Source organism: Myotis myotis, unplaced genomic scaffold (assembly GCF_014108235.1).
Source record: "Myotis myotis isolate mMyoMyo1 unplaced genomic scaffold, mMyoMyo1.p scaffold_m19_p_10, whole genome shotgun sequence".
NCBI classification, from domain to species: domain Eukaryota; kingdom Metazoa; phylum Chordata; class Mammalia; order Chiroptera; family Vespertilionidae; genus Myotis; species Myotis myotis.
In genome coordinates, this window is record NW_023416314.1 from 77,706,334 (window position 1) to 77,724,470 (window position 18,137).

At 58.5% G+C, this 18,137-nt stretch overlaps 1 protein-coding gene across 2 annotated transcripts; it reads right to left on the reverse strand.

Annotated features, from left to right (window-relative positions):
* Positions 1-1,894: 1,894 nt before the first annotated feature.
* On the reverse strand, positions 1,895-13,049 carry RHOD (ras homolog family member D). 2 transcript variants are annotated; one of them, XM_036326488.1, is made up of 5 exons: positions 12,830-13,049; positions 7,806-7,893; positions 6,916-7,067; positions 4,745-4,879; positions 1,895-4,209 (listed from the first exon to the last, which is right to left on the reverse strand). In XM_036326488.1, the coding sequence occupies exons 1-5, from the start codon at positions 12,959-12,961 to the stop codon at positions 4,042-4,044; spliced, it is 675 nt and encodes a 224-aa protein (XP_036182381.1). In that variant the 5' UTR covers positions 12,962-13,049; the 3' UTR covers positions 1,895-4,041. The 2 variants fall into 2 exon arrangements, with proteins under 2 accessions (XP_036182381.1, XP_036182382.1); XM_036326489.1 differs by having other exon boundaries at positions 6,916-7,025; positions 12,830-13,045.
* Between the last annotated feature and the right edge of the window lie 5,088 nt (positions 13,050-18,137).

Sequence of the window (18,137 nt, forward strand, 5' to 3'; positions counted from 1 at the left end):
TTACTTTTTCTACCTCTGTAATTTACCCAATAAATGTTCTCCTACAGTTTCGGTCTGAATTCTTTTCTAGCCAGAACCCCGTTACCGAGGTTGCGGAACCCAGGTTTGGTCTGACCCCATTGGTCAGACACCTGGTGCCGTTCCCACCGCCTACAACAGGCCTAGGGCACATGGCATTTGTAAAATACTTTTTATCTGGCCATTTCTTCTTCTTTTTTGGTGGTGGGGGTGTGTAGCGGGGGGAGTTGGGGTGAGAAACTGAGAGGAGGAGAGCCCAGGGTGGCATTGCTGGGCCAGAGGGAAGCTCTGAGTGGTGTCACCCCTTGGTCACATGACTTTACGTTGTCACATGACTCAGCTCCTTCAGCTGTTGGGAATATGGGGGGGGGGGGGAGTTTGAAACTTTCTCAGCAGCTTCCCGCCCCCCATCACAGCACCTGGGGCTTCGTGTGAGCTGGGCCTCCAGATCCTCCTCCTCTTCCCCTTCCTCCTCCTCCTGCCAGCTCCCCAAGATAGTTCTGGCCCCAGGTGCCGGCTCACAACACTTTACATTTTGGGAGCACACCCTGGGTCCCTTATTTCCCCAAACGATGTTACAGATTCTGGGGTGGAAATCTCAGGGACCCCTCAGTCCCCACCGGCCTCCCTAGGTGCAGCATAGAGGAAAAAGCAAGCCTGGGTAACGACATGGCCCCCGGGAAGTGCTTGGCCAAGACGGTTCCTTTGATCTCATCCCAGCCCATCATAATCGTGGGAGGTGTTAATTGTACAGCCAGCATTCAAAGCCTAAATTCTGACCCAGAACCATAACAAACTGAGCACAGCATTCCAGGCTGGCCAGAACGGTCAAGTCACTCGGCCATTCTGAGCCTGCTTTCTCTTCACTAGGATTTTAGGGTGGGCACCGCTCAGCGGGTGACAGCCGGTGGGAGTGGTATGTCACCGAAAGTGCCCCAGGCAGGAGCGATGGAACAAACCTGCTCACCTGGCCTGCCTGCCAGCCCCAGAAAAGGCTCCTCTCCTTGGGCCCTGCTGCCCTCTGCTGGTGGAGGTCCAGCCGCCTGCCAGCGCCCATGGGAGGTCAGGAGCCCGGAGTCGTGACTCATCCTGTGTCCAAGCTCCCCACTCACTGCTGTTGGCTCGGCCCTTAGCTTTCTGCACTTGTTTCCTTAGCTGTAAAGTGGGGATTTAAGGACAGAATGAGGTAGGACGTGCAGAATGTCACCTCCAGGGCCTGGCCAGACAGGACTCTGACGCCCTTCTGTTGGGCAGACAGGAGAGTCCTAGAACAACCCTGTTTCAGATGCATGGGTGCCGTGGTGAACTTTTGAGTGGCTGTCTTTCATTCAGTGGGAAACACCTCCCTGGTCGTCCTACCCCCACCTCCCATCCTGTTTATCTCAGTATCCGGAGAAGGCGGCTGAGTGACTATTGGACGCTGCCCTCCCCAGCTGCTTGTGCCCACATTGGAGTTCCCATGGAGGATGGAGGCGTGGAAAGCAAGGACGACGGCCTTGTCACTTTCCCCAGCCCCCGCCCTGTGCTCAGCATGGACCAGGCTTGGTGTCTCCTCTGCAAACATGAACCCTGAGGAATTCCAGCCCCACCCCCCTGGCTCCCCTCACAGGGTCCAGCTGGCCTTACAAAGAGCCTCATACTCCAAGCTCACTCCCCTCTGAGGCTCCCGTCCTTGCCACCAGGAGGGTCTGAGCTCCCACCCCTTCTCCCAGGGTGTGCCGACCCAGATTGGGAAAAGGAGACCAGTATCCACCCAACAGGTCCGTGCTTGCTCCAGCTTTGCAGAAACTGCGACAACCTTGCCGAGTAAATAATGACCCTCATGTCACAGTTAATAACTCCAGTTAGCAGTTAACGCTGAGTGAATAAGCACTAGTTTCGTGAACTCATTTAATCCAACCTCCAAGAGGTAGGTCCTACAATTACCCTCATTTTCCAAATAAGTGTCCTAGGGACTCCTCCAAGGTCACAGAGCTGGTAAATTGCAGAGCCAGGATTTGAACTCAGGAAGATCTCATACTTTCCAAAATCCGACCTTAATCAGAAGCATTTAACTTGGAGGTCAAGCCCTGGAAGGTAGGGTGGGTGGTCAGAGTCAGTTTTGGATCTCTCTCTGCTCCTCAGCCTGTCACAGGCTTTGTCGACTCCCTGATTCCTATGCCATTGGCTTTGGGATGACGTCCACAGGAGCAGGAGGTCAGAGAGCAAAGAAGGTGACCTGATATGGGGTGATCTGCCAGCCACCACCCCCTCCCCACACCCAGATGTGGGGCCCAGGGTGCTGCCCAGGCAGAGGGGAGAGGGAAGCTTCATGACTCACAGTGTGCCCCACCCTGTCCACCCGACGATGCCAGGGAGTGGCCTGTCCTGGAGGAGTGGCCTTGGGGTCCCTGCCCTTTGAGGCCAGGCGGAGGCAGTAAGTTGAAACGCAGACTGTGGTTTGTGGCTCTCAGCCCTGCTGGCCTCCGGGCTTGCCTTTCCTGGCTCCCACGTGTCAGGCTGTGCCTGCCCTGCCAGGTGGGTTTGTGAGGAATTGAGAGAGAGGTTTGGCAGCTGAGGATAACAGCCAGCCCTAACAGTAGCCCTGGCGCTCAGCGGGTGTATCCAAGTGCTCACTGTGTCCTCCTGCGACACCTCTGATGGCTGCATGTGGCCTGCAGCTGGAGACCAGCCACCGGACACCCCTGCCTCTCTGCATGTCTCTCATGCAGAGCAGTGGCCAGCATTCTTCCCTCCCTCCCAGCGTCCCCACCCTTCTGGCAGTCCATCCTTGCCACCCAGAGTCACCTGGCCTCGGCTTGTGGTGGCTTGTTTCTGGTTTCTGGACGACTGCAGCTGCCCAACTGGTCTCCCGCTCCCACCTCCACCCTCCCAGACACCTGGTCCCGGTGCCACACCTGTCATCTTCAGGAATCTAGGCTGGCCTCTCCCACAGCACAGGAAGAAAGCTCGGCGCCTTAGCCGAGGGGCTGACACCGGCAGTGGGCGCCTTGGTGTGGGCGGAGTGAGTAGGGGTGAGGAAGCCGGCAGACCCAAGGGCTTGCTGGAGAAGGTGGCGTCTGAGCTGGACCCTGAAGGACTCGGGGGTGAACAGGCAGTGACTGGGAGGATGTGCCGAGGTGGGGGGACAGCCAAAGGCTTGGAGGCTGGTAGGGGTGTTAGTACTCCCTGGTGTGGCTGGGGTCTCAGAGGTCCTGGGCATCCAATGGGGAAGGTGGGCTGTGGTCAGATGCAGGAGAGCCCAAGCTCCCGGCTGCAGAAGTTGGACTTCCTTCTCGGGGCAGGGCTGTGACTGTGCTCCTGTAGCCAGGCACTGCTTGAGGCACAGGACATTCCAACTAAACCAGCTCTAGGGAAGCTGGCCACCCACTGGGAGACAGACAGGACCATGACACATGGTGCCGGAGCTCTCCAAGAAAGTGAAGGAAGAAGCTAAGGGCGGGTTCAAGGGCGGGGCCTGGCTCCAGGCAGTTCCACCCCAGCGCCTACACGGGGTGGGAGCTTATCCACCCTGTCACATGGGTGTAAAGGCATTTTGAAACAAGAGGCGTGCCACAACTGACAGGCGATGTCATTTTAGTCCTTATAGTTACCACTGGGAAGGGCAGGAGGAAGGGGCCAGGTGTGAGTCTGGCCCAGGTGGGGGTGGGAGTGGTCCTGGGACCACCAGGTCCTGCCTGAAGGAGCGGAAAGTGCAGCCCCGGGAACAGCCGCGAGGTGGCCCAGGCTGCGTGGTCACTCCTGGATGTGCGGTCCAGGGCTGGGCGCGTGGGGGCTCCAGGACTAGCCCTCCACAGGGCAGGGGGGCCAGGGAACCCCCTTCCTCAGGTCTCAGGGGGATTTCACTTCAGTTCAGGGATCTCAGCCCCGGCATGAGGGGCCTGGCCTCCGTGCTGACCATGGGTCTGAAGGGCGGTTCGGTCACAGCCTGGGAACTGGGCCCAGCCTAGCCCGCTGGGAAGAGGTCAGCGCCCAGTTCCGTCCTGCGCTGCTGGGCGAGCTGGGCAGGGAGGGCCCACGCTGTCAGGTCAGCACGCAGAAGCTCCGGGTGATCCGCCGCCAGTAGTTGCGACTGCGGCTGCTGAGAGCCACCTCCACGGCCTCTTGGAAGACGGCGTGGACGTTTTCTCGGAGCCGCGCCGAGCACTCCAGGTAGGCCACTGCTCCCACGGACCTCGCCATCTCCTGGCCCTGACGGGGAGAGTGACGGTGAGGTGGGGCTGCTGGGGCACCTCCCAGTCCTCCCAGCCCTCCTGGCTCTCCTCGGAGTCTCCAGGGCAAAAGCGGAAGGTGAGTGTTTCTAGGCTCCCCACGGCTCCTCCCCCTGGCTGGACAAGTGCTCTCGTGGCTTCCTCGGCTTTCCCGCCTCAGTCCTGGGCTAGGTCTCTGCCTCTCAAAGAACCGACTAACTTCCCGGGTGTGGAGCAGAGAGGAGCCTGCAGACTGAAGAGCTGGGGTCTTTTCTGGGCCTCAGGTCCCCCACCTGTGATGTGGCGGCAGGGGGGGGGGGGGGAGGGTAGAACTATCTGATGTGCACATCACTGCTCTCCCTTCCACAGCCGGAACCTTCCAGAGTATTCTAGGTACCACTTCCGAGCACCAGCAGTCTCTGATCCCACACCCCGGGGGAGCTGGACACCTGGCACTGCCTGCCCAGAGGCCGTGCTGGTCAACGTGCCCGGAGGCTCCCTCTCCCGCACCCCTGCCCCTGGGCTGGGTTTCCTACCCTGTGGTAGGTCACGGGCTCCAACTTATTTTTCCAGAGCTTCTTCACCAGGGACCTGTCCTTGCGCAGATCCGTCTTGCAGCCCACGAGGATGATGGGCACCTCCTTGCAGAAGTGATTCACCTCTGGGTACCACTGCGTGGGAGGGGGCGGAGGGGGGTGTTAGCTGCTGGGAGTACTTCCGTCTCCGCAGCGGGGAGAAGGGGCTGTCCTCCTGCTCCCCAGGCAGCTCGATCATCGGTCATCAGCACAGCCAACGTCCAGGGAGACCTACTCTGTGCCAGGCCCTAAGACTTCACACCTGTGGACTCATTAACCCCCCAGGTCCCTATGAAGCAACGCCTATCGTCCATCCCATTATACACACGTGGTAGCTGAGGCCCAGAGAGGCTACATAACTTGGCCGGGGTCACACAACTGGAAGTGGCAGGATTTGGTCCAGTGCCCTGCTCCCATTCCCTCTAGAACCCTGCCTATCTACAAGGTAAGGGCTCCCATGGCCCCCTCCTCAACTGGGTAAAATATGTGAGCAAATAGGTGATCCTGTGAAGATAAAGCAGCTTTTAACCTGATTTCGGCAGCTGTTGGCTTGTAGGAGGGCGCCTCTCGCCCTGAGTCAGCTGCTCTTTGGAATGTGAGGCTCCGGGTTACTCAGGCTGGCCTACAGCCCCGAGGCCTGGAATCCACAGCCCAGGAGGGCATGCCTGCTCTGTGTGCCCGTGCAGGAAAAAGTGGCAGCACACGGCTAGCTCCTGGAGCCACTTGGGGCCCGTGTGGGGTCCTGGGCAGGCTCCCCGCATCCCAGCCCTCCACAGAACTGACAGAAAGGGTCTCCTCCGTGACTCCACCCTGCTAAATCCAAAGTGAGTCCTCAGCCCTCCCCCTCCCTGAACCCTGACACTGGGAATCATCGCACCCCTCCTCCAAGACTGGGTCTGCACTGCGCCCCAGAACCCCGCTCTCCTGGTTCTTCTCAGGTCTTACCAGCACCCCCTTCTCAAAGCTGTGGGTGTACTTTTCCTCTAGTTACTCCTGCCCTCCAGGTGACCACCCTGAGTCCATGGCTCTGTCCAGCCCAGCCCAGCCCTCTCCTGGGAACTGCAGACTCTGACTTCCACCTGCCCACCTGCCACCTCCACTGGGATGTCCTCCAGGCCCCCGCCTCCCACCTCCCCACTCCCAGCTTGCTCCTTCTCATCTTGGGAAATGGCAAGTCTCCCTTCCAGTTACTCTGGTCCAAGTATCTTTCTCCCACCCATGTCCAAACCACTTGCAAATCCTGATGGTTCTGCCTTTCAAAGAGATTCAATATCCACCCACATCTCACTACCCCCTCGGCCAGCACCATCCCAGCCACCACCATCGCATCTGGTCCCCAGTGTCTAGAACAGTGCCTGGCACATAGATGCGCTCAGTCATTACTTCTGAATGACTGTGTGGAGCAGAACGCTTGGGTTCAAATCCCCGCGTTCCACTTCAATAGACGTGTTTCTTGGAGCAAGGGATCCAATGTGGGGATAATAATAGTATCTGCTCCCTAAGGTTGTAAGGGGGTCAGATGAGTAAGTAGATATGTGTCCAGAACAGTGCCTGGCACGTGGTAAGTTCTAATGCTGCCACCATCGTTATCATTACGAATGCTGTCACCGGCTGTGCTCCGAAGAAACCTGGAGCGCGCCATTCACAACGAGGCCCTGACAGCTGTGCGCAGCTTCTAGAAGCCCTAACATAACTGAGGGGCATCCTGGGAGACTGCTGAGAGGCAATAGCCACACAGATGGGGGGCTGAGAGCTGCTGGAAGCTGACTGTTCATGTGGCCTTGGTCAGGCCCAGGCAGGGGAGATTCAGGGGCCCTGGGCCACCCAGCATTCTCAGGCAGGGTCAGTGTTCTGAGTATGCAGTAGAGAGCAGGTGAGGAGCACTGGTCTGGGAGTCAGAGGCCAGACCCTCCCACCAAATCCCTGTGGAACCCCTGGCAAGTTGCTGCCCACCTTTGGGCCGGGTTTCCCCGTATATATGCCAAAGGCACTGGCCTTGATGTCATCCAGGGCCTGCTGAGCTCTGAGAGTCTGCTGGGTCCAGAGGGGGTGGTAGTGGGGGAAAAAAGAGTGGGGGTGGAGCAGTGTAGCCTGGCTTTGGGGGCTCTGCCTCCCACCCCCCAAGTACCTACCCGGTTAAAGACGTTCTCAAAGCTGTGTGGGTTGGTGACATCGAAGCAGAGGAGCAGGACACTGGCGTCAGGGTAGAAGAGGGGCCGCAGGCGGTCATAATCGACTTGTCCTGTAGAACAGGTGTGGCCACTCCCTCCAGATTTCCTGCCCACTGTCAACACCTCCCCAACATCAAACCCAACATCAAACCCTGGGTCCCATTAAAGTGCGTGCGTGCGTGTGTCTAGTTCTGTTTCTCAGGGTCCAACACCAATTTGGCACTTAGGTTGCCATTGCACATGAATGTGCCCCTTGGGGCAGTGTTCCTCCCCTGGCCTGCCTGCAGGATGTGCCAGCCTGGCCTGGGTGAGACCATTTGGAAGGTTGGGGCAAGGTAGAGGCCCAGCCTGGAGGGACTGCTTTGCCCAGGACTTGGGGCATGGGGTGAGGAGAAAGGTAGGCGGTTCCCCAGCAAAGATATCTTTGCTAATCCAAGGTAAAGGGGCTGCTGGGACTGAGGTTGGCTTTGAGCTCTGATGTAAAGATGACTCTGACCCCTTGTGTGGGCAAGGTCCGGAGGCTGGAGGGCAGAGGTCAAGGTCAGGCAGATCTTACAGAAGCTAAGCCACGGTGGAATGCTGAGGCCAGGAACAGTCCACCCCTTGAGAGCAAAGAGCTCTGGACTCTCCCTTGTCTCCAGGACATGGCCGGCCGCCCTGGGGTGGGGGAGGCAGTGGACACAGGCACAGAAGCAAGGGGGGTTCAGTTCCTGGGGGCCCTAATCCTGGCCCACACCTGTCCCTTGGAGATTGCTGGACCTCCCAGGTTCAGAAGGAAGGGAGTGGGGCTTGGCTCCCAGCATCTGGGCCTCTCCTTCCACCCTGTCCCTCCCTGGGCCCTGCACACCCACCTGCTGTGTCCCAGATTTGGAGCTCCACAGGGTTGCCCTTCATTTGCAGATTAACGCTGAGGCGCTCAAACACCGTGGGTGTGTAGCTCTGAGGAAGAAGGGGGCACGGGGAGGTTGTGAGGACAACTTCTGAAGGGGAGCAGCCCCAGTGCCAACCCAGAGCCCAGGAATGCCTGCAGCACTGCCCTCACTGGGAGTCGGCAGAGGGTGGTAGTTTCTAGAAGTAGTCTGGTGGGGTTGAGGCCTAGAGCCACCACTTCCCAGCAGTGTGCCCGGCAAGGCACTGGCCCCCGGCCTGCCCTCCTCGGATGTAAGGTGGGAACATGAGGAGCGCCCAGCACAGTGTGTTGCTGCAAGGCTTCAGGGAGATCCTCCGCACAGAGCCCTTAGCACAGGGCCCGGCACGAAATAAACACGCCACACACGCCGGCCACTGTTATTTTTATCTTTGTCCCCCTGGGCAGGGGACGGGACCATTTCTGAGCCTTCCTGCATGCTGTCCCCTCCTCCTGGAACGACATTAACCCACATTTGTTCGTCCGCTCATTCATTCATACATTCGGTCATCATACCTTCTCCAGGTCCAGTTCTGGACACTGGGAACAAGAAATGAGCAAGACTAGTGCCTGTCTGCAGAGCATGTTGTCTTTTGTCTTTCAACCTCTCACAATCCAACCAAGACCCCAGCCCAATGCCATCTGCCCCGGATCCCCTCCCACGGGCCCTGGTTTCTGCCCTTCTTATTTGCCTTCTCTGGGCTCAAGAGAAGGTCATGCAGGACAGGTTCCCATTTGCCCGGGCCTGGGGCTTACTCCCTCTCCCTAAAGGTAGGGTGAGTGGAAATAAGACAGGTTTTGGCCCTTGCCGGTTTGGTTCAGTGGATAGAGCGTCGGCCTGCAGACCGAAGGGTTCTGGGTTCGATTCCAGTCAAAGGCACGTGCCTGGGTTGCAGGCTTGATCCCCAGTGAGGTGACACTCCTCTCTTTTAACCAGTGAGGACACTGGCCTTAGGTCACACGGCTGGCGAGGGCCAGAGCCAGTCCTAAGCAGTGCTCCAGCCACCATATCACACTGTCCCCCGCCAGGCCAAGGGCCCAAGGGAGAGGGGCCCTGGGCAGGCAGAGAGGCATGGGGAGGTGCGTTGGAGGCTTTTCTGTTAGCAGAGGGGGTAGGAGGTGACTAGAGTCCAGGGTGGGTTGAGCCCCTACCCCAGGGCCATCCTCGATGTCCCCATCTGCCCCAGCTGCCGGCTCGGAACTTGCCTTTCTCCGCACCCTCCCCCTGCAGCTTCCCAAGTGCCCTGGAGGACTGCACCTACCCAGACACACCGAGAGGGGGCTGCCCCTCCCAGAGGCCAGGGCCTGACTCAGAGGGCTAGTCCCAGGCAGGCCCCACCCAGCATGGGAAGTGGGGGGAGGAAGGGTCTCCCTGGCTGTCTTCCCTGAGCAGTCCTCAGCAAGTGAGCAAGGCCTGGGGACCCCCCAGCTACAGCGGCCAGCAGGCCCCTCCGGGCAGAGGGCTTGTGTGGCAGAGGGCTTGTGGGGAAGACTTTGCTGGCAGGTGCGGTCCAACATACGTGTCCGTCACCTAGAAAGCTGGTTGCCAGGGACAGTGTCCACACCAGCCACTGTCAATCCCTCCAGCTTGAGCCCCTGTCCCCACCAGCCTGTAACTGGAGGGCATGATGCCTGGTGAGACCCGAGCTTTTTTTTTTTTTTTTTTTTTTAATATTTTTATTGATTTCAGAGAGGAAGGGAGAGGGAGAGAAAGAGAGAAACATCAATGATGAGAGAGAATCATTGATCGGCTGCCTCTTGCATGCCCCCCACTGGGGATCGAGCCCACAACCCAGGCATGTGCCCTTGACCAGAATCAAACCTGGGACCCTTCAGTCCACAGACCGACGCTCTATCCACTGAGCCAAACCAGCCAGGCGAAACCCGGGCTTGGCCACCCACTCACCAGTAGAGGGGTCCTGTGCAGGCAGACACATGTCAGCACTTTGCAAATGCCTGTGGAGATAACATGTGGATGTCCGTGTACCCACACCATCTCTGATCCCTGCGGCCTTGGGAAGTCAGTACTATCCCCATTTTCCTGATGAGACACTGAGGCCCAGAGAGGGGAAGTGACTTGCCCAAAGTAACATATTGGACAGCTGGCTAAAGATGGAGGCAGGTTTGTTCTCAGTCACCTGCCTCCCCTGAGATCGCCAACCCTCGCCCCTGGTGTCAGGAGTGAGCGGGGAAAGTCCCATTCTATGACGTGGGGCTGGGTTGCTCCTCTCTGACTAGTAATTGTCACAACCCTTCCCCTAATCTGGAATGTTATCCTGGAGACTCTGTCTACATCTCCCCTTGTGTTCTTTGAACCCCCAGGCAGGGTCACTCTGTCCAGAATGTCAATAGCACTTAATCTTATCTGTTGAGCTGTCTCCTCTGCCCAGCCTGGGCTAGACCAGGACAGAGATGACTCAGGCTTGGGTCTACCCGCATGGGGCTCCCAGGCAGGGAGATGGATCACTACAGAATGGGGACATAGCTCAAGAGAGGAGTCAGGCCTGGCCAGTGTGACTCAGTGATTGAATGTCGACCTATGAACCAGAAGGTCATGGTTCGATTCCCGGTTGGGGCACATGCCTGGATCGTGGACTCAATCCCCAGTAGGGGACATGCAGGAGGTAGCTAATCAATGATTCTCTCTCATCACTGATGTTTCTATCTCTCTCTCTCTCCCCCCTCCCTTCCTTTCTCAAATCAATACAAATATATTTGAGAGAGAGAGAGAGAGATGAATCAGGGGCTTCCCTGGACAGCATACCCATGGCTGTCCCTGCGTGGAGGAAGACTCAGCTGGCTCTGTTGTGGGCTCTCCTGTGGGAATGGTTGCTGCCATAAATGTCAGCCAGGAAACCCCTACCTCTGCTCCCCCTTCCCCTGAACCCCAGGTTGAGGCATAGCCAAAGGTTGTTGAAGCCCCTCCAAATCCCAGCCTGCTCTCTGCTCTTTGCTGCAGGCAAGAGGCCTGGGAGATGGGGCCCCAAGTCTCCTAGCTCCAGGCTCTCTGGGCTTGGAGGACTGCCAGGAGGAGGCATCCAGGGTCAGGAGCAGGAGAAGGCTGGGTCCGGCAGGCAGAGCACTAGGGGCTGCGGAGAGTGTCCTGGTCAGGGGTGGGAGACTTCGGTCGTAGGCCAGCACTGCCACTGCTGGGCTCTGTGATCCAAGGGAAGACTCTGTCTCCCTGGCCTCAGTTTCCCCACCTGTAAAATGAAGGCCTTTCCAACTCTTAGATCTTATGTTTCTTTTATTATTTTTGTTAATCCTCACCTGAGGATATTTTCCTATTGATTTTTAGAGAGAGTGGAAGGAAGGGGGAGAGACAGAGAGAGAAACATCAATGTGAGAAAGACAGAGAGATTGGCTGCCTCCTGCCTGCGCCCCAACCAGAACTGGGGATCGAGCCTGACCAGAATTGAACCCACGACCCTTCAGTCTGCAGGCTGACACTCTATCCACTGAGCCAAACCGGCTAGGGCCCTTGTGTTTCTTTTAAATGAAGAGGCCTCTCTTGTGTCTGGAGGCAGAAGGGTTCCTGTGAATTCAGGGCCCCTAAATAGGGAGGAGCCTAAACAAGGGCAGATTCATCCCCCAGTTGACAAACATGCGTCCTTCCCCTTGACCAGCTCGTGTGTCCTTCAATACACACATTTCATCAACGGTGAGATGCTCAGTTCCATATTGTAACCTCTCTGAAACTGGGGTGGGTCTCACCATCAAGGACACTGGTCTCAGAGCCCAGGACACTGGTGGTGAGGCCCCACCCCTCCCAGCCCCTCTCCTGGGACCCACAGGCCTGGCCCCTCTGGGGTGCTCTCCCCCCTGTGCTATAATTGCTGGGTTCTCCTGGGCGGCATCTGGGGGCCTGGAGGCACATTCCTCACAACTGAAAAAAAAAAGCGACTGGCCAAAGGAAGTGACATCAGCTCTGTAACCCACAAGCGTCAGCTCGATGCTGCCACAATGGAAAGAACGGTCTGACACGGTTACTAGCCCTGGTCTCTTCTGCCCCCGCGCCCATCCATTTCCCAGCGCCTGCGCAACCCAGGGGTTTGCAGGGCACCGAGAGAGGCAGGACGGAGAAGGGACGCCAAAGCGAACCCACGGCCCCCAGGAGAGGCGGCTCGGGGGGTGGGTCCGGCCCTTGTCCGGGTGCGGGGCAGGTCCGCCTGGACAGTCAGTGAGCATGCTGGTCAACACGCCTGAGCGCCAAGGACACGCCAGGCACCCAGGGGAGCCATCTCTCAGCCTCCTGTAACTCCACCTCTCCACCGCCTGGCTCCTTCCACCCCGTGAGGTTGTATGAGGAAACTGAGGCTCAGAGAGGCAAGTTACTGAGGGCCAGAGGAGTGCCAAGGTGCCAACCCGCTGTCTGACTTGACTCTGGTGTGCTCTTACCCTCCAGGGCAGAGCCTGGCGGAGGGGGGAGGGCGGGGAGGAGGGGTGTCCACCGCAGGGGCAAAACTGGGGGAGAAAATAGGATGTTTCCCAAGAAAGACAGTGGCCATATTTAGTGAGTCCTTCCTGTTGCAGATTGGGCGCTGAGCAGGTGATCTGTATTACTCGCTCTTCACAGTGACCCTGGGAGGTGGGCACCACCATTATTCCTATCATGCCGCTAAGTACACAGGCAGAGGGAGGGTAAGGGGCTTGCCCAAGGGCACTCAACTGGAAATGGCAGAGTCATCACTCGAACCCAGGCAGCCCGGCTCCAGAGGTCAGCTCCCCTTAGCCAGGCGGTGCTACCCCCCAGGGTGCCCTGTGACACCCTCCCAGGCAGATGCCATTCTCCCAGACGGTATCATCGAGGCCCGCGCTCCCAAAGGCAGCGTGAGAACCGCGTTTAACCCCGCACGGTGCTGGGAGACCCCGCGGGAGGCCAGCGTGGGCACACAACCTCGGCCGCTCCCGCACAGACGGGACACACGGCAGCCCGTGCGTGGCCGTGGCCAGGGCCCCGGCACTCACCTCGGGGAAGTCCCCCTCGGCGAAGACCATCAGCAGCGACGTCTTCCCGCAGCCGCCGTCGCCCACTAGGACCACCTTGACCGGCCGCGCGCCCTGCGGCGCCTCCTCGCCCGCGGCCTGGGCCGCCTTCATCGCGGGGCGGCCGAGGGGCCGGGCGCGGAGCCGGAGCGCCGTCCGCCCAGGCTGCGCGAAGGCCGGGCGCGGGGCTGGCCCGGCGGGGCTGGAATGTGGAAGGGGCGGGGCGGCAGGAGGAAGTGCATGCGGGGCAGGGGGCGGGCGGGGGCGGGCGGCGGCCGGCGGGCGTCCAGGTGAGAGGCCCGAGCCGGGATCCAGGCGCTGCGCGGGGCGGTGAGGGGAGGCGTGGCGTCGGGACTCGAGTGGGGGAGGGGGGACCTTCCATCCCATTCAGCCACTCGTGAAAACTTTCTTGAGCACCTACTGTGTGCGCCCGCTGGGACCCCCGGAGCGGGGGACCCAGACTCAGTCTGTATCCTCAGGGGGGAATTCTGGTCTGATAGGGGTGGGGAGAGACAAGTAGCTGGACAGTGACAGTGTGTGCAGGGGTGTGGACAGGGAAAGAAGAGGGAGGTGGGGGTCAGCCATGTTTGCCTACCAGCTTGGTGGGGACAGGGACTGGGTTCCAGGTGCCCAGTACAGGTGGAGCACCAGCAGAAGCCGGGATTTTTGAGGAGGGGATGAATGAATGAATGAATGAATGAATGAATGAATGAATGACTGTGCATTTCCCTAAGGGTGCTGGAGACATTGTATATCACACTCCTCCCTGCAGGTGTTTCAGGCCAGGTAGGAATGCGGTGCGTTGGTCATGCCCTTCTGGGTCAGTCCCTGGCTCTGCCAGGCCTTGTCTGCCCTCCCCCAGCCAGCACCAGGAAGTGTCGCTGCAGGCGGGTGGCCACCTGCTGCTTCTGGCTGGGGCATTATCTGGGGGAAGCGATGGAATCTTCCACCCACAAAGAGTTTAGGTCAGGATCTGGGCATGTTTGGTGCCACGTGTGTGAGACCCTCATGATTTAACCAACATTGATGGTCTCTCTGTGCCCAAGCGCCGGGGGACACTTAACCGTTTAGGACACAGTCCCTACCCTGGGAAGCCCGTGCCTAAAATGGGAGACAGGCAGGGCCTCAGAGTAATAAGAGCTACAACAGAGGTGGGGACAGGCAGTGGACGGCTGTAGGGAAGAGAGTCCCCTCACCCAGGTTGGGGGACCAGGAAACCCTTCTGAGAGGGACCAGCGTCGAGGAAAAAGTAAGAGTCAGATGGAGGAGGGGAAAGATTTTCCAAACCGAGGGGACAGAACATGCAAGGAATGGAGGTGAGGGGGGGGGTGCTTTGGGGTTCACAGTCCTTCCTTGTGGCTGAGGGCGAGGTGGCTTGGGGAGCTGGTGCTGGGGTGGGACTGGACAGTGGAGCACTTCGGGTGTCATGTAGAACCTGCCCTCCCACCCCTGTTAGTAACCAGAACTGAAATCTAAAGAATGAGCACAAGAGCCTCCCCAGATGCTGAACTGAGTGTTTTCATTGAAGCTCAAGGAAACAGGGGGCAGAACCCTCTGGGTTTTGCTCCCCTCCCCCCGGCCCCCACTCAGGTCATGATGTCACCTGCATGGAGTTCAAAGCCCGACGCATGATAAAGCACCCTCTGCCCTGGCTGGTGTGGCTCAATTGGTTGGAGCATCGTCCTGTGCACGGAAAGGTGGCCGGTCCGGTCAGGGCACATACCTAGGTTTAGGGCTGGATCCCGGCCCTGGTTGGGGCTCTAGCGGGGAGGCAACCAATCCATGTTTCTCTCTCTCTCTTTCTCCTACCCCGCCCCTCTAAAAATCAATGACGATGTCCTCCGTGCGGAAAAAGCCCCCTCAGCCTTCTTTGAACCTCACTGTGACCCAAAGAGGCAGCCAGGCAGGTGTCACTGCCCCACCCTACCCAGAGGCAGAGCCCAGACCCCTGACCCTGACTCATCTTCCAAGCTCACCCAGGGCCTGGTCAGCAGACTGAATAGAGCCTCACCTGGATAGAGGAGCATCCTAGGACTGCCCCACCCTTCAAGTGCCCCTCCCTCCCCGAAACTGCCACAGGGCTGGGCAGTGACTTGGCACTGGGCTTGGTGTATAGCCACTGAGCAGGGCTCTCCGCCCCAGGAGTGGTGGGGAGGGGCCCCATCCCCCAAAGACGGCCTCCCCACTGCTGCTGTCATCAGGCTTTGGATGGCAAGGCTGGAAGGCAGGTGAGGCCGGGCTGGGGTGGAGGGAGCCGAGAATCAGGCAGAGGCATTTGGCCTTGGTTGCTATAGGGATAATCACGCTGACACTCTCGATGTGTGTCATGCTTTCCAGTTTCACTGAACATTTCCTAATGATAGCAGCACCCATTAATGGATCCCTAACCCTGTGCAGGTACTGCCCCTGGCAGGTGGGGATTGTTAGCCCCATTTCACAGATTGGGTATCTGAGGCCCAGAGAGGTTAAGTTCTTGTCTAAGATCCACAACTAGTAAGAGCCAGAATCCTAGGTCTGGCCACCAAGCCGCACTCTCTCCCGACATCACACCTCACATGCATGAGTTCATTCGGCCCTCAGATCTACTGATGTTAAACCCCAGCTTCACCCCTACTCTATGCTCAAGCTTCTGCAAGAGGGAGATTAAGGCCAGGAAAACCTGTCCTGATTGGCAAGGAATTTCCCCAAATCTCAGACATTGCTGGGCCCTGGACAGCAGTGTTTTCCTGGAGTTTATTTTGGGGTGAGGAGGTGGCCCAGGTCAGTCGGCCCACCAGGGCACTGTTATACTGTTTACTGCTATACTGTTTTGTGTGGCTGCCTTTACTGCCAGCCTGTGGGTGACTCAGCCTCTTGAAGTCCCACGGGTCCCAAGCCCAGAGTCCTTTGGGGACCCTGAACAGTGGGCCACAGCCCCAAAGACCCCAGAAGCACAGAGATGGCCAGACCGGCCCTCCTTTGGCTCAGGATGTCATGTCCAATTGACTGCTTGGCTGGACAAATGGGAAGAGAAGGAAAATGATGGACCAGGGGAGAGAGGAAGGAAGGAAGGAAGGAAGGCTGGCTGGCTGGCTGTCTCAATAAGGAAAGTAAAGAAATGAATAAAGGAACAAATGGTTGCATGCATGAGTGAATACAGCGCATGACCTGAGTTCAGGGTCAGCAGACAGGTGATTACCCTCCCGCTTCCATCTGCTCCATTTTCTGACACGCCCACCCCCATCCTCCCTGAGGCCTGGAGTCCCCCTTCTGTTCCAGCTGAGTCTCTGCTGCCCCCGTGTGGTGGCTCTGCACCGTCATCACCTGCTCTGCTTGGGGTTCCTGGCTTGGGGTGTGGGGTGTTTATGGATGAATGAAGGGGAGGGAAAGTGGGCGCCAGGGCCGTGGAACTTCAGAGTCCAGCCCTGCCCTTGAAATGACTTGGCTGGGGACACGGGCTCTTGGCTCCTCACACCTCCCCGTGTACCTTCCCTCCCTTTCATCCCAAACACCAAATCCCAAGAGGAAGAACTCCACCCAAAGCCTCGACCTCACGTTTACTGAGCACCTACTGTGGGCCAGACACTTGGCATGTGTCATTGTATTCCATCCAATGAAGTATGGATAATTCTTATACTCTGACAATCGAGGAAACTGAGGCCCAAAGATCCCACAGCTGATAAGTGGAGGAGCTTGGGTTCTAACCCAGGCAATGGGGCTCTAGAGCCTCCAGACACAGAATCCCCAGAAGTCAGAGTATGGGGGGCCGCTAGAGACTTTTTATCCAATGTGCTCATTCTTGGGGAGGGGCTCAAGAGGAAGGGACTTATCACACAGCAAGTAAGCAGCAGACACAGGTGTGTGGCAGGCAGAACCCCAAAGGGCCTCTTCTCTCTAGTTTTCTTCTGTCGGGCTCCCCAAGACCAGCTCAGCCTCAGTGGCCATTTGACTGGAGCCCAGGGCCGGGGACGCAGCCCTCTGCCCCTGCCTCCTCTCCTGCCTCACCATTATGGACCCTTCTGGGTCGAAGGAGAAGGTTGATGATGGGGTAGGAGAGGGTGGGGAGCGAGGGAGCCCCGTGACCCAGTCTTGGTGTTTATTTAGCCTTTTGGATCGTCCCTTCCGGTGTCTGCAGTCCCAGACGACCGCAGGCAGGAGAGAGCAAGGAAAGTCGGAGCTGCAGGCACTGCGGGCGATAAACTGGCTGGTCCTGCTCCTCCCACATGCGGGCCTGCCTGGCCAGAGCTGCCGGTCAGGTCTGCAACCTCCACACCTGTCCTCTTGGGTGGGGCTCAGTCTACCGCTGAAGGCTCCCTGACCGAGGGGGCCTGGGACCTTCCAGGCAGGCCCATAAGCCTGGGGTTGGAGGAAGGGGGAAGGGGCAGAAAGAGATGGGAGCAGCTGGGTCTGGGCCCTGTTGAATGAACTTAAAGGCAGCCTGGACCTCCCCTCACGAAGCCAGAGCAGCCTGCTGATGTCCCTCGTTTCCAAAGCTGCTTGGAGTGTTCGCCTTCCTGCCTCCCTCCTTCTGACTTGCTTCTGCCCAGGACTTGTCTGTGGCTCCCCACTACCAGCAACACAAGGACCTTCGGTCTCCACCCGGACACGGTCTCCTCAGCTCAGCCACCCCTGGCCTCTGTCCCTAGACACATGCCACCCGTGTGCAGGCAGTTCCCCTGCCTGGAGGCTCCTCTCCCTCCTCCTCGTGTCCAGTCTGCCTGCCCTGCAGAGCCAGAGCTCATGTTTCCATGGCCTCTGAGCTTTCCCTGGCGTCAGCCTTCACAGGCTCCTGCAACAGCCTGGCTGGTTGGTTACCTGCCTCCCCTGTGCTGGGAGGGGGTTCCACAAAAGCTCTTCAGAGTCAGGCCTTAGAGTGGGCGGGCCCCCTGGGAGGTGCTGGGAATGTCCACCCAGACCCTCCTCCTCCCATGCTTTGCTGTGATCTCTCAGGGGAGGTCCGGGGAGGGGGAAACCATAACAGCCTGGGATCCAGAGGGGCTCCGTTTCCCCTCAGCCCTACTCTTCAGGAGCTGGGGAAGGGGCAGTGCTGCCTAGTGGTTAAGAGCATGAGCTCTGGAGCCTGAGCTTGAATCTCAGCTCTAAGCCTTTTAGGCTGTGTGATCTTGGGCTAGTTACCTAACCTCTCTGAGCTTCAGTTTCCATATCTACAAAAAGGAGATGACACAGTACCTACCTCTAAGTGTTCGAGGTGCAGGCTGCACACCAGCATTCACTGACTCGTACAGCCCTTCTGCCCCCAGACCTTTCCTCTGGGTCTCTTCGCGCCCATCCTCCCATAACGGCTTTAGCA

What these genes read in the sequence shown, in the direction of transcription:
- RHOD (XM_036326488.1), bottom strand. Translation starts at nt 12,961, where the DNA reads ATGAAGGCGGCCCAGGCCGCGGGCGAGGAGGCGCCGCAGGGCGCGCGG. An exon ending in CCGAGGGGGACTTCCCCGAG is followed by an intron (nt 7,894 to 12,829) that starts GTGAGTGCCGGG and finishes CTTCTTCCTCAG; the next exon opens with AGCTACACACCCACGGTGTT. An exon ending in CCAAATCTGGGACACAGCAG is followed by an intron (nt 7,068 to 7,805) that starts GTGGGTGTGCAG and finishes AGGTGTTGACAG; the next exon opens with TGGGCAGGAAATCTGGAGGG.